This window comes from Phascolarctos cinereus, unplaced genomic scaffold (assembly GCF_003287225.1).
Source record: "Phascolarctos cinereus isolate Bilbo 61053 unplaced genomic scaffold, phaCin_HiC Scaffold_726;HRSCAF=1367, whole genome shotgun sequence".
In the NCBI taxonomy this organism is placed as follows: Eukaryota; Metazoa; Chordata; class Mammalia; order Diprotodontia; family Phascolarctidae; genus Phascolarctos; species Phascolarctos cinereus.
Genome location: NW_027556098.1, coordinates 264,690,339 through 264,714,825, shown reverse-complemented (window position 1 = coordinate 264,714,825; position 24,487 = coordinate 264,690,339). Strand labels below are relative to the sequence as shown.

The 24,487-nt window shown below is 38.9% G+C and overlaps 1 protein-coding gene across 2 annotated transcripts in view; it reads right to left on the bottom strand.

The window, feature by feature from the left end:
• NCAPD3 (non-SMC condensin II complex subunit D3) overlaps window positions 1-24,487 on the bottom strand; it is a 106,608-nt gene that overhangs the window by 27,311 nt on the left and 54,810 nt on the right. For both annotated transcript variants that reach the window (XM_020968758.1, XM_020968757.2), the window contains exons 20-27: window positions 24,125-24,232; window positions 22,493-22,604; window positions 22,278-22,385; window positions 18,156-18,394; window positions 11,751-11,830; window positions 904-1,041; window positions 466-599; window positions 6-205 (exon numbers count right to left, since the gene is read on the bottom strand). In XM_020968758.1, coding sequence (XP_020824417.1) covers window positions 6-205; window positions 466-599; window positions 904-1,041; window positions 11,751-11,830; window positions 18,156-18,394; window positions 22,278-22,385; window positions 22,493-22,604; window positions 24,125-24,232 — 1,119 coding nt within the window. The remainder of the gene's footprint in view (window positions 1-5; window positions 206-465; window positions 600-903; window positions 1,042-11,750; window positions 11,831-18,155; window positions 18,395-22,277; window positions 22,386-22,492; window positions 22,605-24,124; window positions 24,233-24,487) is intronic.

Genomic DNA, 24,487 nt, shown 5'->3' with positions numbered 1-24,487 from the left:
CTCACTTGTGAAATTAATTTTTTTTGTGCTTCCTGCATGACTACATTAGCCATGGCCAGTTCATCATCTTCTATCTGGAGGTCTTTATCTGATTTGGATCTCATTGCCAACAGTTTGATTTCCTTTGAACTCAGAACTTCAAATGTATCTGAAAGGAGTTCATTGGCTTCCATATCCAGGGGCAGAACGCCATCCACAAAGCAAGCTGGGAGAGAGCACAAAAGATCAGATTTCTAGAAACACTTTAAAACCACAGGAAGAGTGTAATGCTATAGCCCTAGGAGGGCCCATCTGGGAAGGCCAGGAGGAGTGAAATGGGAAATAGTGGATGCTAGGAAGAAAAACAAAAAAGCAAGGGTCTTCTTGCAGCAGGAAGCTCATATTTGCTACACACCTGCTGAGTCCACTATCCATACAGCTTTTCATTTTTAAATATGCATTCTGTTCCAAAAATGCCAGGCATACCCAAAATATTCAGGTTGATTTTTGAAGTGATGTTGAATCTCTGCTCATCTGTGAAGTGCTCTAGTAGAAACTTGTAGATCCACATGCGTTTTTCTTTGTTATTCTTTCCCTTCAATGAAAAGAGCTGCTTTTCTCTATGACAAAAACAGAACTTCAATATGTGCACATAAAAACAGATCTTTACAATGATATTTTAAGTCCAACTTAAACCCTATTAGCTTAATGCACAAATACACTGATTGGGATACCATTACAGGCATTTCCTTTAGAAATATGGTGTCAAAGTATATTCTTACACCTCCTACCACCTCAAGTAAATTTAAATGTTAAAAAAAAAAAGGCCTGGCTTTAAGTCTAATTAATTACTTTGTAGAAAACAGCTGAACATATACTCCAAATCCTATAATTTGAGAAAGAAGTAACTCTGGATTTACTGACCTCTCTGACTGGGGGAATTTGTTGTATTTCTCATGCTTCTCATAACTATTGAAGTGGAAAATGCACTCAATGAAATGCTGGAAGAACATTCCAGGGTTCCTCTTCAATAACAGGTGAACCAGGCAGAATTCTCCAAAACTGCAAAGAGAGGGGAACCACACAGAAAGGGTCCATTTACTACTTGAAAACAACCACCTAAGACATATCAATGATTCTGCAAGACACATGGAGAGTATGACTGCAAAGAATAACTATACTTTCACCCAATAAATACTTCCCCAATAGACAGTGTTGACCTCTATCAAGTGAAGCATTGTTGTCTTCAAAGGAATGAATGAATGAACAAAAAAGCATTTACTGAGCACTTGCCATTGGCAATGCATTGTGCTACATTCTGGGATTGAAACAGAAAGGCTAGCTGGTCCTTGCTCTCAAGGAGTTCACCTTCTCAGCCACGGTGGGGTGAGAGGGTGGAGAGAATTGGCACAGATAGGAGATTTCAACTGCAAGTCAGACAGAAGAGCTCTGTGGTACTTAGGATCTCTACTGGTAAAATCATTTTGTGCATTTTCTGATACCGAGCCATTTGGTGGTGAAGACTTTTCTAGTCCTCAGCAGCTGCAGCTGTTCCAGCCAAGCCATATCTCCACAAGGGCTGCTCCTATGACAACTGCAAAGGCTGAGCTGGAAGCTGGGCTGGTGGTTTGAGAGACACTGCTATTCTACAGTGCTTTGATGACTGGAGTTATGGGCTCTCTCCCCTGGGGCCTGCCTGGCAGGAGGAGGTGGCCAGGTTGGCTTGATTCCTCCCTGCAGGTACCTTGTGGCTTCAGCAAGGCTAGCCTGTCTGCCCTGAGAGGAGGTAGTGGTTGTCTGTCTGGTACACGCTGTATCCTGGCTGTCCCTAAGGGTTCCTTGCTGCTTCAGATCAAAAGGAAGATACAGATTTAGCTCATTTTGCCTGTCTCTCAACAACTTCCCTTTTTGGAAATCAAGGTCGGAATAAAGACTTTTCCCTGCCAGGTTTCCTTCCAAATTTTTAACAGCCTATTATTATTTAGCCACACATCAAAAAACAAAAAAACCCAAAAAACAAAAACAAACAAAAAACCCACTTCAATAAGCAGAAGCTGCTTGTCATTATAGCTCTAACAATTATAATGATGACCTGAGTCAGAAAACTTGGGCCATTTCCCCTCCATTTTGAGCTTAATGTCCGTAACAATGTGAATCAAGAAAATAATTCAAAGAAAACCCATTGCAGGAATCTTTGAAAGATTAATTAGCTATATTAGCTCTTCATTCTTGATATTCTTTTCCCAAATAATGCTCTAATCACAAGCAAACTGAATTTGAGCCAGTAGGACCAGCAATCATCTCTCACAGAAGCATTGCATATATTGGGCTTCCTCACAAAATTGAAAAAAAAAATGGGTGAGGGAGGAGAGGAACAGAATTTGGAACTCAAAATCTAATAACAAAGAATACTTAAAATTAATTAATTAAAAATAAAAGAAGAGTGGTGCTGGTAATAATCTTCTCCTCCTTTATCTCTCCTTGATGGTGGTCAGGTCAAACTGGAATAGGATAATCTTCAATTTCTGGTTATAAAGCCTTAAAGTGACAAGAACGCTAATGTTATTTGTGCATGTACATTTTACAGTCCATATCTATATCTCATGTTCTACTCTACTGTTAAATATGATCAGCTGATATTCTGGATAACCTTCCTTTGAGACTCCACACCCTCCAGAACAAAAGTGTCAAGTATACAGCCCACAGGCCACAACATCCCCAAGTGAAACTCCAATCAGACCAAAAGGTAACTGGGAAATATTTAACAAAATAAATACAATTATAATAAAACATAGATAATATTATATTTTAAAACTAAGTCAATATGTGGTCTGCAGGAATCCTTATATACAGATTAGTGGTCCCTATTTCTATTTGAGTTTGACACCACTGCTCTAGAAAGGTACCTAGAACCGCTGGATTTATTGTTGTCCCTTGAATGGCATTATATGTCAGGATCAACTTACAGTGTGTCTGACTGTGGGTGATCAGGCCAATACAAGCTTGGAAGGCTCGGCCATAGGTCAGGCACAAACAGTCCATTTGGAATAGAGATGTCTCCCAATTTGCACATCTCCCCTTTCTTTAGAGCTACTACAATTCTGCTTTGCTCACAGAGCACAAAATGTCTTCTTTGATGAGGGCACTGGATTAGTAGGGGTAGTTGCTATGTCTAAGTCCCAACATAAAAACAGTATTCTGGGAGCCTCCTCCACCTACCAGTATATGTCAAAACAGAAAATTTCATTAGCATACAGTTAAGACACTGGCATTAGTCCATCTACTTTGTCTGAATTAATGTATAACTTTCATTTCAGAGGTATAAATGAAATTTCCACATAGAATTCAAATGGTTTATACTCTCAATTGTCGATGTTAATTTAATGGAGGGGGAACAAAGGCATGGTCAATCCAAAAATAAATTATATTTGGCTTTAAAATGCACTGGAATTTTTCTGGAAATTTAACTTCCTAATGTTTTCCCCTTAGACTAATGGTAAAATCAGTATATGTCCTTTGTATACATAATCAGTAGTGTGGAGATGTGGCTCAAAAACACACTGGAAGCCTGAATAGACGAAAAAAAAATATGGAGCAGGTAATTATATATATGTAACCAAGAGCTGACTATTCACCTAAAAAACAAGAAGCAGCTCTTTAGGGAGCTTGGGAGGGCAAGAATGTAATCCTACTGAAATGAAGGGAAATCCCTGAGAAAAAAAAAATAATCAAAGTCAATATGCAACAGTGGTTTGCTGCAATGATAGCTAGCCTGTAGATCCTAGATAAAATATGCTGTCCTTAACGAGCTCTGTACGCAATCAATCAGTCAACTGACAAGCATTTATAAAGTGCCTACCAGGTATCATCCATTGTGATAGGAGCTAGGTATACAAAGACAGAAATCAAATAGCCCTCTGGCCTCACAGGATTTAGATTCTGTTGGGAGACAGCATGTATATAAATAAATGTATGCAAAATAAACACAAGGTAAATTTCTTGAGGGGAGGGCACTGGGAGCTGGAGGTTGAGGGAAATAGGAAAGGCTTCATATAGAAGGTATTGCTTAAGCAGGATTTTGAAGGAAAGGACTCTGAGAAGTGGAAATAAGATGGGAATGCATTCTAGGCATGTGGGACAACCAGTACAAAGGCAGGGAGTTACATGATGGGGGTATTGTGTAAGCCAATAATAAGGAAGCCAGTTCAGCTATACCATAGAGTAAGAGAAAGAAAGTAATATATTATTTGAAAAGGTAGATTAGGGCCAAGTTGTTAAGGGCTTTAAATGACAGACATAGGCACTAACATTTGATCCGAGAGGCAAAAGGGAGGAATTTATTAAGCAAGAAAGTGACAGGCAGACCTATGCTTTATCAAATGAGATAATATTTGTAAAGCAGTTAGCGCAGTGCCTGGCACACTGTAGACACTTTTACTATTTTTTAATAAAATATAACTTAAGTATCTGTGTAGAGGATGGATTCACACAAGGAGAGTCCTGAGTCTTGGAGGCCAATTGGAAGGTTATTGCAACAGTTCTGGTGATACTAAACTAGGGTGATGGCTATATGAGTAGAGAAAAAAGATATTATGAAGATAGAACAAGATTAGGCAAATTACTTATTGGATTTATGGTGTGAGGGATAGTGAGGAACCAAAGATAATGCTAAGGTTGTGAGCCTGGGGACCCTCAAAAGAAACAGTGAAGTTTTGGCAGAGCACAGTTGGATTCTTAAAGACACATGCTCCTCATCAAGTAGTTAAAGACGATCGATAAAGTTGAAATAGAAAAAGTCTTAGGTCTTGATGAGGTTTCATCAAAAATTCCTCATATACAATTCACTGAGCTGTATTGTTTTATTACTGTCTAATTTGTCATGTTCTAACAATATTTACTTTTTCCCCAAATAACAGTGGCTGGGTTGGACCACTATTAAACCCGGAAGGACAGGAAATCTACTCTTGAAATTTAAAGTAACTTATATCAAAGAAGGGTCCTTACTCGGGTCTTTGCTTGGAATGTCAAATGTTAATTTATTCATATACAAAGTCAAGAGAATAAGTAGGTATCAGGAGGCTTTCATACAACCTACAAATCTATCCCCTAGTGAGTAGTTCATTTAAAGGGCCATCACAATAAATAAAACTAACAACATTGTTACAAAAAATTCAAATCTAAAATGAAAGCTGAGTCAGTCAAGCATCTTAATATAAGTTTCTAGGAGCTACAGGCAGGATGTGCCATTCATTCTTTTTCTCTGTCACTATACAGGTTGGCTTTTTAAAGGCTCAAGTTCCAACTTGGACTAAACTTTCAGAACCTGATACTGCAACAAACTAAGGAAAGGTGGGGTATTGATTAATCATATTGTCTTTTTCAGATGAAGTTTTTCAAAATATTCTTTTTGCTTAGCAAGTGACTAGATTATTAAATATAAATTATCCTATAATAAAATTCAATAGGTTAGCAGAGCAATTAATATGGACAGAAAAAAAATAGAAACTCCACTTATTTGCAGACGCTACAAGATTCAGGGTTATTTTATCCTATAGAGGATAGAAGTCGTTAGATCTAAGCAATGAGTATCATTCTACTGAAGACATAAATCTCGATTTCTAATAGTCTAAGAAGGCCAGAAAGACTTCTTATCATTTTCATTTTTAGATTTAGGAAGAGGTAGCAAAATCTAACTTAGTTTAGACTTCCTCCCAGGCCAAATTCTGTATGTCAGACTAAAGCAGAAATCTGCTAAGTAAGTCCTCCCTGGAAATTGGCAATTTTTTCCTTTATGAAGAACTGTGAATACGGTGCTGCAATGGTACCACCTAGTGGACTCAAGGGAAACTATCTCAGCATTTCATAGTTAACAATACATTGCTGAAGGTCAATTTAACATGAGACCACCTACAACTACCATGCAAACTTGTACATTCTGATTTCAAAATAAATCCATTCCTTTGCCAATGCTGACTGTTACCTCACTGTGAAATCTTCATGAGCAAATGGCTTTATGGAAGGCCTTCAGAATTGTTGTGCAATCACGTCTGACTCTTTATGACCCCATGGACCATATGTCCATGGGATTTTTTAGCAAACATATTGGAGCGATTTGCCATTTCCTTTTCCAGTGGTTAAGGGAAACAGAGATTAAGTGACTCGACCAGGGTCACACAGCTTAGCAGGTGAGGCCAGATTTGAACTCAGGATTTTGTGACTTCAGGCCCAGTGCTCTATCCACTAAGCTGTCTAGCTGCCTCCTACCTTGAATATATTTAAGGAAAATCAAAAAATCTGTTTTTTTTAGGGTAGGGAAAGGAGAACATATTGACTTATAAAGCTGACTGCTCTTTTAGGAGATAGGAAAAGCATGGTTTCATAGTCAAACTAGATTTTGAATAGAATTTCAGAATGTGGGAGGCTGAACTTGGAGATGGATAGTTTATTAGCAGGGTGAAATAGGACAGTGGGAGAAGGGAGGGAAAGCTACTCTTTCTGGTTGGGTTTTTTTTTTAACTTTTCCCTACTCCCCTAAATTCCTTTCTGTATCATAATCCTCCTCTTTCATAACAGATTCACAGCATGTTTTAGGTACCAATATTCTTTTATGTGCAAATGACCTATCCACCATTTAGCAAAGTCTGGGAATTTGAATTTGTGGCTCAAAAATATTTTTCCCCTCTGTTCATTATTAGAAAATGTTATTAAGTACCTCTAATTATGCTTGGGATGATGTTAGACATTATGCTGAGAGCTACAAAGACCTGGTCTCTGTATTAGAGATGTAATTTATTTGATGGTAGTGTTACATAACTAACATGGTCTACCTCCCAGTTTTCCAAAAAAGGAAAATTCACAATAAATCAGTCATAAATATTTATTAAGTGCCTATGTGCCAGTACTGTACTAAGCACTGAGCATACAAAAAAAAACAAAAAATAGTCCCTGATCTCAAGGAGCTCCCAATAATAAAGGGGGAAACAACAAACTAACAACTACGTACAAACAAGCTACATATAGGATAAATACAAAATAATTAACAAAGGCAAGGTACTAGAATTAAGAGGGATTGGGAAATACATCCTGCAGAAGGCGATTTTAGCTAGGACTTGAAGGAAGCCAAAGAAGCCTGGAGACAGAGATGAGGAGGAAGAGCATTCCCGGCATGGGTGAACAACCAGAGGAAATGCCTGGAGCCTGGAGATGGAGTGTTTTGTTCACAGGACAGGAAGGAGGCCACTGTCACTGGATCAAACAGTACATGGAGGGATATAAGGTATAAGAAGATTGGAAAGGTGGCAGGGAAGGGAGCCCTCATTTCTGAAGGGTTTTGAACACTAACCACCGGGTTCTGTAATTGATCCTGCAGGCAACAAGGGAGCTACTAGAGCTTACTGAGTAGGGAAGTGCCATGGTTGGACCTGAACTTTAGGAAAATCACCTTGATGGCTGAGTGGAGGATGGACTGGAGTGGGAAGAGGCTCGAGGCAGACAGATTCTCCAACAGGTCTCTGCAATAGTTCAGGAGCAATTAAATGAAGGATCATCACACCAGGATAACTGAAGTTATCAGAAGGATGAAGGGGGCATAATTGAGAGATGTTACAAACATAAAATTGACAGCCTTTGCCAGTAGACTGTGTATGAACAGTGAGAAAGAGTGAGGAGATGAAGATGACATGTAGGTTGTGAGGCTGGGAGAGTAGGAGAATGGTGGTGACAACAGAGAACTTCAGAAGGGGAAAGGTTTTAGGGGTAAAAATAATGAGCTCAGTTTGGGATATGTTGAGTTTAAGATGTTTATAGGATATTTAGTTTGAGATGTCTAATAGGCAATTGGAGATAGAAGGCTGGAGGGTCAATAGAGAGGTCTGGTTATAAGTAGATTTAAGAATCAAGATAGAGATGATAATTGAATCAATCAATGGGGGTTAATGAGATCACCAAGGGAAAGAGTTAAGAAAAGAACAAGAAGAGAACCCAGGACAAACAGAAACATCCAAGCTTAGCAGGAATGATCTGGATAAAAATCCAGCAAAGGAGACTGAATAGGAGCAGTCAGACTAGTAGGAGAAAAACTAGGAGGAAGTTGTATCTTGAAAATCTAGAAAGAAAAGAGTTTCAAGAACAAGATGTGATTGACAGTGTCAAAGGCTGCAGACAGGTCAAGAAGGATGAGGATTGGCAATTAGAAAATCATTGGTAATTTTGGAGAGAGCTGTTTCTGTTGAATAATGAAGTCAAAAGACATTACAGAGATTTAAGAAGAGAATGTGAAAGTACCTTATAGACACCCTTCTCGAGTTTGGCCAAAAAGGGCTAGAGAGATATGAACAAGAGCTAGCTGGGATGGATGGATTAAGTGAGGGCATTCTAAAAATGCAGGAGATATGGGTATGTTTGTAGGCAGTAGGGAAGGAACCAGTAGAAAGGGAGAGATTGAAGACAAATGAGAGTGGAGATGCCAGAGGAGGGCAATCTGCTGGGTAAGACAGGAAGAAATGGGATCACTTGTCCATGTAGAGGGATTGGGCTTGGTAAGGAGAAAGGCTACCTCTTCATATGAAATAAGGTGAAAAAAGGAGAGAGGAGAGAAGGCACCTGCTGATGTGAGATAAGGAGGAAGGGAGAAGGGGGAGCTCTCAGTGACAGGCCTCAATTTTTTCAATAAAACCTGAAGCAAGCTTCTCCGAGAGAGGGAAGGGGGAGGAGCCATGGGAGGCGGTATAAAAACATTTGGAAGAGCTGCTGTGGTGAGTGGGATAGTGAATTAATTTTCTGTTGTTCAGTCATTTCAGTCATGTGCAATTCTTTGTGAGCCCATTTGGTATTTTCTTGGCAAAGATATTAGAGTGGTTTGCTGTTCCCTTCTCCAGCTTATTTTAAAGATGAGGAACTGAGAGAAACAGGGTTAAGTGACTTGCTGAGGGTCACACAGCTAGGTAGTGTCTCAGGCCAGATATGAACTCAGGAAGATGTCTTCCTGACCCCAGGCTTGGCCCTGAGCCAGCTAGCTGCCCAGTGAGTTAAAGAGGTGTAAAACAACGGCCTAGCAGCAGTTAGAACCCAGTGAGGTTATGTAACATAAATTTATACTGAGCCCAGTCAGAACAATTGCATTATTTTCTCCACCTTTGTTCAGCAACACATGTAGGACCAAAGGCAGCAGATAGTAGGAGTGATCCAAGGCTAAGGTTTGGCAGGGTACAAATGGCAATATAAAAGAGCCAGGGACTCAAGAGAAGAAAACAGTGTAGAGCTCAACTGGTTCACCAAGGGATCAAGATAGGGAAAGTAGGAGAGTGTAGCTAGTACAAAAGAGAGAACTGAAGTGTCAATGGATTAGAGGTCAACTGTGTAGACAAACAGTAAGATTTAGTATTGGAAGGCAGAGGGAGAGAGATAATGCCAACAGACTGTGATTAGATAGGGAGAGTTCATGAATATGGAACTGTTACATATGTGGGTGATGGCAAGATCAAAGGTATGACCATATTTGTATGTGGCTAAGGTGAGACAGAAGGTCATAGAAATAGCTCATAGAAAATGAGTCAGCTAAAGGACCAGGAAGTTAGGGTGTTTCAGGGATTATCAATATGTATACTGAAGTCTCCTAGTATGGGAGCAGGAGCTGAGGAGGAGAAAACTACTGTGAGCCAGGTACTGAACTCACTGTGGAAGGAGAATGTCGACCTCTGGAGTCTGCAGACAACAGCTACCTAGATTCTTATTGGGTAATAGATAGGAATGCATAACTCTCAAAGGAGTAAAGATTACTGAGTGACAGAGGTAGGTAAAGAACCTGGAAGTGGCCATGTGGAGCAAGAAGTATTCCAACTCCCCCACCCCAACCAGTGAACTGAGGAGAATAGTGAGGGTGAGTACAGGAAAGGGTGGCCAGAGAGTCTCTGGCATCACAGGAGGGAGACAAGACTCAGTGAGAGTCAGAAGATGGAAGGAATGAGAAAGAAAAGACACAAGCAAGTTTGGAGCAGTCCTCTGTGTTCCAGAGGACACAGTAGAAGAAGTGGCTGGCACTGGGATGGGAAATGGAGGAGGTAGGGGAGGAATGCTTGACTTTATATTTATGGCTTTACAGAATGTGAACTAGATCATTAACCTTTTACTACTGTTTTGTTACATATGAAATGTTCTCTTAAAAAATATGCAGTGGAAACTAAAGTCCTTCTACAGAGAGCACAGAGAAAAATATTTGAGACCATATTTAGAACCAAAGAGACCCATTATTATAAGCTATTTATAGTTAATGAACTCCTTAAAGACCTTTTCCCAATAGTGGTTGCTTTTGCCATGGCATTCAACATGCCCTTTTCCAATTTCAGACTTGCTATAAAAAATTATTCATACAACACAATCCAGTGGTTGCATGTTCTGTCACAAATCATTTCTCACCCCCTTGAAAATAAATTTCAAAGGAAATCTGTTACAGAAGGATAGGATTTAACAACTGGCAAAGTACCATGTTTTCTTTTCTTTCCTAGCTCCCCTGAGTGTCTCACCCTTGTAAGACTCATTTCCATGTAATCTTGTGACTTATAAAATGGTTCAGAATCAGAAACAGATAGGAAACTATCAGTGGAAATGGTTTTAAAGAAAGATCCATTACCATCTACTTGATGCTGTACCTTAGAGGAAGCTGGTGACTCAATGGAGAAAGCACTAGGCCTAGAGTCAGAAGACCTGAATTCAAATTCAGTTCTGTGACCCTGGGCAAACCATGTAACCTTTATTTACCTGAATTTCTTAAATTGTAAAATGGGTAGCTAGGTGGAGAGGGTGCCAGGCCTGGAGTGAGGAAGACTCATTTTCCTGAATTCAAATCTGCCCTCAGATACTTCCCAGCTATATGACCCTGGGCATGTCACTTAACCCTGTTTGCCTCAGTTCCTCATCCATAAAATAAGCTGGAAAAAGAAATGGCAAACCACTCTGGTATCTTTGCCAAGAAAATCCCAAATAGAGTTATGAAGAGTTTGACACAAGAGTTTGAAACACAACTGAACAACAAAATGGGGATAATAATAGCGCCGCCTTGAAGGATAGTTGTGAAGATGAAATGAGATGTTTGTTTGTTTTCTAAAAAGTTCTTTGCCTAGTGTCTGGCACATAGTAGGTGCTATAGAAATGCTTATACCTTCACCAAGGACTACTGAGGCCTTTCTATCTGACTTGGAGCTGGAACCTCCTACATGTATTGTTTCCTCATCCAAAAGTGAGCTCCTTGAAAGCAGGTTCTGCCTCTGCTTTGCACATAGTAAGTGCTTACTAAACGCATTCATTCATTCATATGCTCTGATATACACAGTGCTTCATTCCAGCTCTCAAGATTCCTCTCTTTACACGTCGGCCCTAGATGATAAAGCCTATGTTTTTTGAAACTCAAGAATCGCTCATAAATGATTAGACTTAGTGGTCAACAAAACTAAATTAGGAGCCAATGGCTACTGCTCTATAAATTCTAACTCAACCAGGGCACATTTTCTTATCAGAACTCTTAAGTAGGGTTACAAAGCATAGTTAATGCCAAGACAATTATGTGCTGCTCAATGTGGTTAACATTTACAAATAAACTGCCTGAATGATGTTCAAAGCTCACCACTGCTTTCACAAATTTTATAATTTTATTTTATTTACTGATGTTTAATTCTAAACTAATTAGGCAGAAAAGAGATCATAAATAGCTACAAGTTATTAGAAAGTATTCAGTTAAGCAATCTGATAAACCAAAATTTTGGGAAAAGATATCATACCTGGAAATTTCTGGATGTTGATCCACCAGAGAACTTACAAACCTAAAGAATAGTGATCCCTTCCATTTCACAAATTCTTCCTAGGGGAAAACAGAAAACAGAATATTTCAAGATTTGCTAAATACATAGATCTTAAGTGTATTAGTTGCCTTGTTACCTAAAGCAACTTTTCCCTGCTTAATGTCAGATATTCCCCTACTTATCAGATATTCATTTTTTTCCTGTGGCTCATTAGTTCAATTGGTTAGACTTTGGTTCTAATGACATACAAGTCAAGAATTTAGATATCCCAAAAGCCAATCACAGATTCATTTGTTTTGTTCTGTTCCATAGCCACATAATCTATATCAACCATCTCAAAAACATTCTCTTGTCAGGAAAGATTATTGTTGACAGTGTAGAAAAATCAGTTCAAAATCTTCACTAGGACTAGTGCGATGATTCAAAGTTTATGCCTGATGTAAGTAAGTGGCGCCATTATAGGCTCTTAATAACTGCTTGTTGATTGATCTTGAAGGCAGAATGGAAAAATGGAAATGGAAAAGTGAATTTGGAATCAGAAGACCTTGGTTCAGCTGTACTCCTAGTGGTGTTGTTTTTGTTGTTTTTCAGTCATTTCAATCATGTCCAACTCTTCATGACCCCACTTGGGGTTTTCTTGGCAAAGATACTAGAGTGGTCTACCATTTCCTTCTCCAGCTCATTTTACACATGAAGAACTGAGGCAAACAGGGTTAAGTGACCTGCCCAGGGTCACAGAGTTAGTAAAATGTCTGAAGCCAGATTTTAACTCAGGAGGATGAGTCTTCCTGACTTCAGCCCTGGCACTCTATCCACTGTGACACCTAGCTGCCCCCTACCTGGGTAACTTTGTGCAAATTACTTCATTATACCGGAGCTGTTTTCCCAGCTTTAATCAGGGTGGGTGGGAACCAGATACTTTCTATGGTTACTTTCTGCTCTAAATCCTATTACCTTTCAGTTAAAGGGCTAGCATATAAGTTACTATAAATCCCAATACATTGGAAGAATACATAACTAAATTCAGTTCCTACTTTTAAAGGCTAGCAACTCTTGTCCCCACCATAGTGGTCTATACATATTTTCCATGTAAAAAATAATCAAACCTCACATAACTCTAATATATCTTAGCCCAAAGCTGCAGACAAAGAAGAGATAAACAAAAATATGGAAAAGCTGTGCTCTCAACTAGAGGTGAGTCTGATTTTCTAAAGTCAGGTACAAAGCAGGACATTTTGTTTAAGTCCAACTGGAAACACTTGCGATGAGCTCTTTGCTTAACCCTATCTAGATCTACCAACTAGCAACTACTGCGACCCTTTGTCCCAATGTCCTCAATAACTTCTGTTTTCATCTTACAGTTTTCTTCTCCACTTCAACCCCATTATCATTCTTGTTGACAATATTCACAATGAAGACCCTTTGAACACCCTGGCATCTCAGTTCATTAACCTCTTCCTTGACTTCTGAGAAATAAAGAATCTCAGAGACAGAAAGGACCTCACAGACCTGAGTCCAAGTCTACCTAAATAATAACAGTTAGTAATAATAACACTAGGAGGCAGCTAAATGGCTCAGTGGATAGCCTGGAGTCAGGGAGATCTGAGTTCAAATCTGGCCTCAGACACTTACTAGCTATGGGTCCCTGGGCAATTCATTTAACTTCTGTTTGCCTTAATTCACCAGAAAAGGAAATGGTAAACCACTCCAGTATCTTCGCCAAGAAAATCCCCTGGACAGTACAGTCCACAGAGTCACCAAGAGTCAGACACAATCGAATTAATCACAACAATCAAATAGTAATAATACCTAACATATAGTGCCCACTATGTGCCAGGCACTGTGCTAAATGCTTTACAATTATTATATCATTTGATCCTCAAAACAAGCCTGTGATATACGTGCTATTATTATTCCCATATCACAGTTGAGGAAACTGAGACAGAAAGCATTTAAATGACTTACCCAGGGTCACAAAACTTATAAGTGTCTAAAGTTGGATTTGAACACAGGTCCTACTGATTCTAGGTGTTCCATCTACTGAACCATCCAGCTGACTAGGGATTCTCTCTACAACATAATTAAGAGGTAGTTTCTGTTCTATTTCTAGCACCTTACTGACTAAATAAGATAAATGTTTTGCAAACCTTAAGGTATTATACAAATGCTAGTTATTATTATTAATGTTATTATTATGGCTATACTTTAGACTTACCATTGCTGAAAGAAGTTCTACCTTTCTCATTTTAAATTCTGAAGTTTCCCCAACTCATCACAATTTTCTGTCCTCCCACTGCCTCTTTTCACCACCATTTCGACCTCTGGGCCTTCAATCCCTCTTTGTTCTCCTAATCCATCAACCTTGTTCTGGCTTCATTTCCTAACATTCAGAGTCTTGACTATTTCAATAAGGCATAGTCCTCCAGCCTGAAACCACTCAAAACCTCACCCACCCCTGTATTGTTCTTCCACTAATCTCACCCTGCTAAACCTTAATCCCAGATTATCAACTGTTGAGGAATGTTATGGGATTCCCTGAACTTGTCTTTTTGAGCAGCCATATTTTCCTGAAACACTGGACCCAGAGTATGAAGGAGGTCCTGAATGTGTCAAGGACAAAGACTCCCCTGAGCTGACATAATGTGTTGTTTGCATCCCAGGGTGGAGGTGGTCAACCTTGGAAGACTTCAAGTAAAGGCTAGGTGTACACTTGTCAAACATGCCATAGTGGAGATTCCTTTTGTGTGTAGGTTAGACTAGAGAATTAGGTTCTTTTTTTGTAATTTGCTCATTTTCCCAGCCTATGAATTTATGTAAAATAAAGTTGAACTCTGTTTACCTGGGGAGTAAGGGGGTGGGGGCAGAGGGCACGCAGCACTATCCCAAGCTTCAGGCTTTCTTTTCAGTTTAGGGGGGCCAGGTGTAACTAAGTTTCCAATCCTTCTAAGGTGATGTGATCTGGGGAGAGGTATGGTCACTGCTCTCCTGGTCTACATTCTGCTCCTTGCCCAGGTAGGGGTCCTGTTCCTTTGCAACCACAAACAATAACACTCTTCATCCTGGAACTGCAACCAGGAATTCGGTAATGTGCAGTGGAGTTGACAAATGACACCTGGTCCCCCACCTAGTGCTAGCTCAGAAATCTCCCGCAATCTCTTTCTGACCAGTTGTCCAATCCCCTTACCATCCCTGGGCAGCGAGAGCTCCTAAAACTGCTGCTGATGCCATTGCTGCTGCCTCCAAGGCCCATAGCTCGGGTTGCTGCCACGTGGGCCAATCCCCCCACCCCCAACCTCTGCCAGTACCACAGATCTCTCCTTTTGATTTCCTAAGTTGTCTTGGGCTGGAAAAATGCCTCACCCTTACCTTTTGTTGGCTAAGCCACTCTAGAATTCAATTTGACACGTTACTTTAAAAGTTGTTGAAGACGTATGTCTAAGATTGTTATTAGTAATTGGGTAGTTCATAAGAAAGACTGGGGTAGATCTAAGTATGATATGCCTTTAAAAAGTAAAACCATTTAGGAACAGCTAAAAAGAGTAATTATCTTATACAGATGAGGTGTGAGAGGAAGAACTGACACAGAGGAATTAGATGGGGAGGAGGGATGTTAGTTCTGGAAACCTACTTTCATCAGGAATGGGTTCAAGAGGGAAGAATACATATATATCTAGAAGAGTATAAAAGTCTTCTAAATTCAAAAAGAAATAAAATGCTAAGGGGATAGGAAGGGGGAGAGGATAAGGGAGGGATCTTTAGAGGGGAGGGTAAGGGAATAAGTTAAAGGGGGGCATAGAAGGGTGTTTAGATTAATGGAAATGGGAAAATAGGGAGGGATATTTACAGGGGAGCGTGAGGGAACAGGTCAAGGGGGAGGTAGAAAAGGGTGTTTAGATTTATGGGAACAGGAGGATAAGGGAAGGATCCTTGTGGAAGAAGGTTAAGTAATAAGAGGGCAAGGTAGAGGGTAGAAGTAAAGTAAAGGAGTCAGGACAGATAGGAAATAAGAGATACATACAAACATAAGAACAAAGATCACTAGAAGAATTTTTTAGGGAAAGTATATGTTTATATATGTATATGTACATATATATATGTATATATATATGTATGTGTATCTCTCTCTCTATATAAATATATCCATGCTTAATTGTAGCCGTCTGGGGCGGGGAGGGGAAAAAAAAACCAAAGTAAAAAGTACACAGCAGAGAACAAAAGAAAACTTACAAGGAAGCAAAGAAAAGATGGACAGCTCTCAACACAATGTGTAGTATTTATTACACAGGCTTTCTATTGTATATTTAAGTTTTAGTATTTAAGTCTAAAATTAAAAAAAGAATTTTAAAAAAAGTTGTTTAGAGGGGAATGTTTGGGAGAGTTTGGCTTCCCTCTATTCCGCCATCTTGGCTCCTGCCCTGACCCCTTCTGAGCAACAGACAAAATCAAAATGGTCCAGGGGAACAGATAAGGAAATATACCTCACACTTCATGACAGAAGAGAAGGAGATTACTAAACTTTAACGGCATATATATTGTCAGAAGGGGCCACTGTATCTGGTGTTTTTTGCTTAATTATTTTTATTACAAGGAGGAAGGTTCAATATGGGGCTGGAAGATGGAAGAGAATCATTCCCCTTGGTCCATAACAAATGAATGTAAGGAAAAGAAAAAGGTACCTCTTCCCTAACTGTCTCAATCTTATCTCTCCTCCCTTTCACAGCTAAATTTCTTTTAAAGGAGTCTGTACTCACTGGTTCTGTTTCATCAACCACTCACTCCTCAATGCCCCCTGTCCCCGCCCTGGCTTTGGTCACCTTACACTTCACAACTCTCCTAAAACCCCTTATTCCAAAGTCACCAGGAATCTCCAAATAGTCAATCAATTAATAAGCATTTATTAAGTACCTACCATGTGCAGGCAGTGTGCTAGGGATACAAAAAAGAGGCAAGAGACAGTCTTTGCCCCTCAAGGAGTTACAATCTAAAGGGGCAGACACCAAACAAATATGTGCAAAAAAAGCTATATATAGATAAATTAACAGAAGGAAGGTACTAGAATTAAGATGGATTGGGAAAGGCTCCCTGTAGAAGATGGGATTTTAATTGGGACTTGAAAGACACTAGGGAAGGCAGTAGGCACCAGTGAGGAGGGAAAGCATTCCTGGCACAAGGGACAGCCAGTAAAATTCCTGAAATCAAGGTATGGATTATGTTGTTTGTGAAACAGCAACAAAGGAGGCCAGTGTCACTGGATTGAAGAGGACATGGTGAAGAGTAAGGTGTAAGAATACTGGAAAGAAGGTAGAAGGGAGAGGCAGTGCTAGGTTATGAAGGGTTTTGAATGTCAAATAGGATTTTTTTATTTGATCCTAGAGATAACAGAGAGCCACTGGAGTTCATGGAGTAGGAGGGTGACATAGTCAGACCTGCATTTTGGGAAAATCACTTTGGTAGATGAGTGGAGGATGGATTGAAGTGGGAAGAGACTTGTGGCAGACAAACTCACCAGCAGGCTATTGTGATAGTCCAAATGTGAGGTAATAGGGGCCTGCACCAGTGTGGTAGCAGTATCAGAGGAGAGAAGGGGGCAGATTTGAAAGACGATGAAAAGTTAAATCGAAGGGTTGGCAAGAAAATGGATATAAGGAGGTGAGAGTTATGAGGAATTGAGGATGACACCTAAGTTACTAGCCCAGGCGACTAGGAGGATGGTGGTGACCTTCACAGAAATGGGGGTAATGAAGAGGGGGTTGAGGGGGAAAGCTCTGTTTTGGACATGGTAACTTTAAGATGTCTACTGATGGTAGCTGAAGATGCCAAATAGCCAAATCCTAGTACCTTTCCATAGGACTTAGACTTTCTGAGGTTTCTACAGCTTTTGAAAACTGACCACCTCTTGGCTTCTATGACATGGCAAGTATTGATTAAGTGTTTGCTTTGTGACAGGCACTATTCTAAGCACTGGAGATACCAAGACAAAACTGAAGCAGTTCTTGCCCTCAGGTAATTTACTACATCCTTTGGAGAAGATAAAATGCCCTATATTCTACCACTTGTTAGTATGTGTAGAATCCATCTTTCATGACTAGAAGGTGCTCCCCTCCATATCTCTGCCTATTGCAATCCTCACATTTGCACATATCCCCAGGTGAGGGATCTCTCCCTTGCCAAAATGTCGAATGGCACTTTGTCTGGAACTTTCTTTGGCCTTTATTGAATTCTCTCATGTATTATTTTTGTTCACATACATTTCATGACTCTATATTAAGACTGTCAGCTCCTTGAGGGTAGACACTGGTTTTTCACTGTTATATATCTGGTGCCGAACACTGCACCTTGCACATAGAAGTTATTTGTGGCTTTAACTACGTAAACTCTACATACCTGTAAGAGGTTGGTCAGCAAAATAAGAGTCTGCTTTCGGATGAAAGGATCTGAGTCCTTCAGACACACAGAAATATTTGGAATGTATCTGTCCACCATAACTGTGTAGCGAATACACAGGTCACACAGAACAATAATCACATTGTTACGGACGGCCACTTCCTCACACACCTCCAGTTCACGCACGAGGGCCGCAATACACTTCTTTGCAAGATCTTCATGCTGTAAACATAATTTGCCTGTAATAGGAGAGAATTAATCATTAGTGACATGTTCTGTTTTATGCCTAAATCACCTGAAGCTTATCGTCAATAAGTTTTCATTTATTATAAGTCAATACAAACAAACCAACACGAAGCCAATAAAACAAGAAGCTAAAGTAAAATTGCACAACATTAAAAACAGGACAAGGCAAGGTATCTTAAAAAAAAGTAAATTCTAGAGATTTTATGAGAAGCATTCCATGGAGAGTCAAAGTCTAATGAAACAATCTTCCTTTCTCTATTAGGCAATGTGTCAGCCTTATAAATAACATATACCTGAGAGGAACCACAAAACTTAACAGATGAGGCATTGAATTTGGAATCAGAAATGCAAGGGTTTAATTTTCTTGGTGGTTGCTATTTATTTCTTCTATGCCCTAATTACTTGCATTCTTATTCATTTGCTTCTCTATTTCCCAATTGTGCCCCCATCCTCACCCAGTGCCACCTTTTTTTTTTAATTCCCAAGATTTTGAAATGTAATCTTTAATTTTCCAAAAGGAAAGTGTATTATTGCATTGAATATTATGCATACCTCTGATGAACAGTCCATTTTTCCAAAATTAATTTTGATGTTTAAACAAGTAAGCTCTCAATCCACTGAAACGTATAAGCTTCAGCTCTTGTATACATTACCTTTCTCAATGTATTACATGGCCACCTATCTTTTCCATTCTTATTCACATGCTGCTAGAGTAAGGCCACTACTAATTTTTATCTAATCTCAACTGGGTCCTAGGTGCAGCAAGGCAAATCTTGTATTCTACTCTACTCAGCTCCCCAAGGTAGTTGTTACAATCCCCTTATTTTCTCAAGCTTCCCTCAGAAAACTTTACCTCATACTTCACGAAAAAATAGAGGTCAATCACTATAAGCTTCTTCTTTTTTTCATATTCTATATCTAAAAGCCCCCTAATCATCCTCCATTTTCTCTCCCCTGTCCCCACTCCCAGTCTTTTATTCCAGTCTGTGACAGAGAAGTAGCATTTCTTCTCTCCATAGCTGACTCCTGTAACTGTGCCCTCGATCTCATCCTCTTCCATCTTCTCCTCTAGCATATTGCCTCTAAAATACTGCCACCACAATTGCACCTCATTAAGTTTCAATCTCTACCTACCTACTGACTCCTTCCCTGATACAAATCAAGCCTAAGATTCCCCCATTTGAAAAACAAACAAGGACAAAACAAAAACAAACCTTTTCACTTCATATCATGAGCTCAAGCTATTGGCCTATATCTCTCCTCACTTTCACAGCTAAACTCCTAGAAAAAACTGTCTACACTCACTTCCTCTCACTCACTTCTCACTTTCTGGTCTGGCTTCTAACCTCAAAACTGAACTGAAATTGCTCTGTCTACACTCACTTCCTCTCACTCACTTCTCACTTTCTGGTCTGGCTTCTAACCTCAAAACTGAACTGAAATTGCTTTCTTCAAAATTACAAATAATCTCTTCATTGCCAAAAAGCCTTATCCTTTTTTACCTCTCTGCAATACATGAAACTGCTGACTGCCCCTTTCTGCTGAACACTCTATCCATCCCAGATTTTTATGAAACAGCTCTCTCCACAGTCTCCAACCACTTGCCTTAGTCTTCTCAGTCTCCTCCACTGGATAATTATTCATGTCCTATCCTCTACGTGTGATCGTATCTCAGAACTCAATCCTTGGCTCTCTTTTCTTTTCCATATTTTTTTCTTGATGATGTTATTAATGGGTAACTAATGGATTCAACTATTACCTCTATATCGATAACTCATATTTACATATGCAGCCCTGCCTACATCACCAATTGCTTATTGGGCATCTCCAACTGAATGTCTCATAAGCATCTCATATGTCCAAAGAGAACTCATTTTTTTCCCTTAAACTCTCCCTTATCATTTCAATCACTTAGGTTTGTAACCTCAAAGTCACCAATGACCTCTCCCTACAATGAGTTGCAGAGTGCTGTCAATCATACCTTCATATCCACCCTCTTATCTCCACTCATAACGCTGATTCACTAGTTCAGATCCTCATTATTTCTTGCCTGGACTATTACAATGGCCTCCTCATTGTTCTCTACTTTCTCTAATCCATTCCTCACACAGTTCCAAAATTGGTTTTCCTAAAGCAAAAGTCTGATTATGTCACTCCACAGTCCATGAAGCTCCACTGGCCTTCTATTGCCTCCAACATAACAAAAAAAATATTCCTCTGGTATTTAAAACCCCCTGAAATTGACTGCAGACCCCCTTTCAGGCTTAATACACATCAATCTCCTTCACACACTCTGAGTTCTAGACAAGATGGCTCACTTGCCACTCATCATACGTGTGCACCTGTATCTTTGCACCTTTCCCAGACTCCTCCTAAGCAGAAAGAGACTTTGAGATCATCTAGTCCAGAAGTGTCAAACATGTGCCCTATGGGTGGTACATATCTCACAACACTCCCAAGTGCAGCCCAAATCATGTTGAAATGTAACTGGGAAATATTTAACAAAATAAATAATAAACAAACAAATAAATTAAAACAATAAAACATAGGTAATATTACATTTTAAAATTAAGTGAATATGAGACCCAAAGGAATCCTTATGTATGGTTTAGTGGGCTCTGTTTCTATTTGAGTTTGACACCAATGTCCTGGTCTAATTCCTCCGTCCGCAGACAAAGTAATAACAAACTAGAAAGCGTAAGTGAAGTGCCTAAAGTTACAAAGCTAGTTACTCACAGGAATGGGATTAAAAATCACATCTCCTCAAACTTAATTCAGTACCATTTCTACTACACCCCATTACCTCTCCAAGTTTTCTTTGATACATTTTGTGCAAATAACTTCATAATCTCAGTGGAACTATGACTAAGTTTCTGACTTCCAGGAATTGAACTGGTACTGAGCAAGTATGAAAGAATAATGATGTCATTAATTTTATTATTTTTATTCTTTCTGATGGGAGGGAAAGCTATCGAAAGTTTTTCAGGCCTCGAAATTTTTTGTTATTTTAGACAGCTAGTAGAACTAGTAGAGTGCTAGGCCTGGAGTCAGGAAGACCAGAGTTCAAATCCAGCCTCAGTTACTAGCTGTGTCACCCAAGATAAGTACCTGTTTGCCTCAGTTCCCTAAACTGTAAAATGAGGGTAATAATAGTACCTGCCTCACACAGTTGTTGTAAGAATCAAATGAGATAGTATTTGTAATAAGCATGTAGCACAGTGCCTGGCATACAGCAGAATCTATACAAATGCTCATTCCCTATTTCTGACAAGTTTAGCTTAGTGTTTATTGTTATAAAGAATATCTGCCAGACGTTAAAAAAAATTTACCTTAAGAGAAAAGAAAAATTTTAATTTCTAAGAGGATTTTTAAAGCTTCACTAACAGCTATGATTCCAGAGAAATAAATGTTCTCAATGCCTAAAACCTCCTTTTCCAAATGCTATCTCCTGATAAGTAATTTGTAGTGCCTCTTATCAAGAATCCAGGAATAATACACACACACACACGCACACACACACACACACACACACACACACACACACACACACACACACACAATTGCAATACATTGTGGCCCCTTCCTCTTTAATCCCACACAGGAATTTTTCTAAGTCTAACAATCTCATATAGTAAAGTCTAACAATCTCATATTGTAACGACATGTCATCCTCCTCTATCAGCATTCTGTTGTACATGCAGATTTGGGCTTGTTACTAGACATTATTTCTAAAAACTCCATGTGCTGTAGCAAACATAAACTCAGAAACCTATAACACGGTACCATGATTATCCTTATTTAGGGAACTACAAAACTATTTAAAAGCAAAAAATGAAGAATCAGTTTTCCATGCCACTGTTCTTATACTACTCTTACCTAAGGTAATGACAGCGTGGGCTCTTATCAGTGGAGGCATGACAGAGCCTCTGAACTGGGACAGTGGTTGAGAAGGTGGAAGATTACCATTATCTTGAGATGAAGGCACTGAGGAGGGGGGAAAAAACCCAAAGATTTACATATATTCTTTATGTTAATAGTGCCTTTTGGCAGTGGTGCATTATGTTGAATTAACGTAAGTTCGTGTGTCTTACATTGTTCCTCATCAACAGAAGCCAGAATAGATTGAATCAGAAGAAAGACTCGTTTCCCCACTTTGGATGGACACAGCTGAGCCACCTCTCCTAAGGTAAAGATATGTCTCACCTACAGAGAGAAGTGGTTTTGCAGACAAACATGGAAAGAAAAGAATTAGTTCCATAGCTGATGTATCATTTTTCAAGGATAAAATCAGTGGCAACTGCTTTGGATAAAAGAAACCAAAAAACAGAATGATGCAAATTATGGTTATTGTTAGTTAATAACATTTTCCTCCTTTGTACCCTGAAGCATCAAGTTGTTAGGGATTTAAAAATGTTTTAGGCTAACTTACCTAATTAGAAACAAAATTGGAAAAGAAAAAAAAAATCTTAAAGTCACCTTCCTTCTTAATGGACCAAAAGAAACCTGAAGTCCTTATTAAGGAGCTATGCAGTTTAAAATTTTGAATATAGTTTTGGTTGAAATATATGACAATGATAATAAGAATTTCCATCTAATAAAATCCAATTGCTGCACACAGGAAAAATCCTTTTCATACTTATCTTGACTACATCATAGGTGTTAGTGACAGATTTAACTTCACAATAAATCAGTTTAATCAGAGTAGCCAGAAAGAGTAGACATTAGGGAAAATTTGAACAGTGAGGCTTTAGATTCTTTCAGACAGATTAAAAAGTCAATATCACTGGAGAAACTTTGAGAATCAAGTCTGTTCTATACAGGTCTGTGGATCATCACATAACATTTTCATTCCTTCTGATGCTGATAATATTTAATATAAAAATATGCACATAATAATGCCTCAGGCACTAACACCCTTCTCTGAAAAATAACGATGGTCTTCAATCACTTAGAACTGCAAATGCTAGGCTGGCAAAGGAAAAAGGGACTATAAGTTTTCTCTTAACTTTCAGATGGATTAGAAAAATGACCTGATCTTTAAAAATGATGGCCAGTGCTGAACAGCACCAAGAATTAGCTCATTATTTCCTTCACTGGATGGTGTCAGATGCTAATATCAGTACTTTTCAGAATTACCATAAAATACTTTTTGACTTACAGCTCATAAATCAGTTAATTAGCTGAACATTCACTCCCTTTGAAGGAACACCTTGCACTGAAACATATGCCACAGCAGGGAGTGTAGGAAAATTGTATAAAAGAACATCATCATGCTTCTCAGAGGTCAGATGTGCTTTGAATTCTAAAGCACCTCATTTTTATTTTAGACATTACTTTGGAACCATCCAACACCACTTATTAATTCTGTATTCTGAAGCTCAAATACCTCACAAGGTACGTTCTCATTCAAAAGGTAAGTAAAGAGTAAACAACTCATTTACTTTCCTTATTATTTTTATGTTTGCTTTTAACCAACATATGACACTTGTTATGTTTGCCCTGTTGTAATCAAGTTTCTCATAGAGTTATTCTAGAAAACAAGAATGTAAGACAAAAATCAAATAGTACAACAACCAAAAAATTTTGGAGCTTTATTTCTTTAACTGAGTAAGCTAGGGAAGCCCTCTGATTTTCTAACAATGTTTGAGATGCATATTAAATAGAAAAACAATTTTTAAATTGACCATTAAAAACGAAGGAGAAAAGAAAGAGTAGGTGCTTACCAACAAGTCTTCTTCCATATTTACTGTTCCACCTTCTTTAAGAACAACTTTAGAAATGTAGTTCTCACATGCAGAGAGGATATCAACACACACCTGGTTCTGTAATTCCTATGCCAAAGTATATAGGATACATTCAATATTTATTAGGTAGTTAATACGTGCAAGGTGCAGTTCCAGGTACCACAGATATAGAGACAAAAATGAAAAACAATCCTGGCCTTCAAAGAGTTTATATCCTATACCCTAACCTATGCAATAGATATAACCATCTGAAACAGTAAATTCTGTTGTCTTCAAAAGTGATTAAAAAAACAAACAAGCAACATGCTTTTGTATCTTTTCTTTGCTATCATACTACAGAAT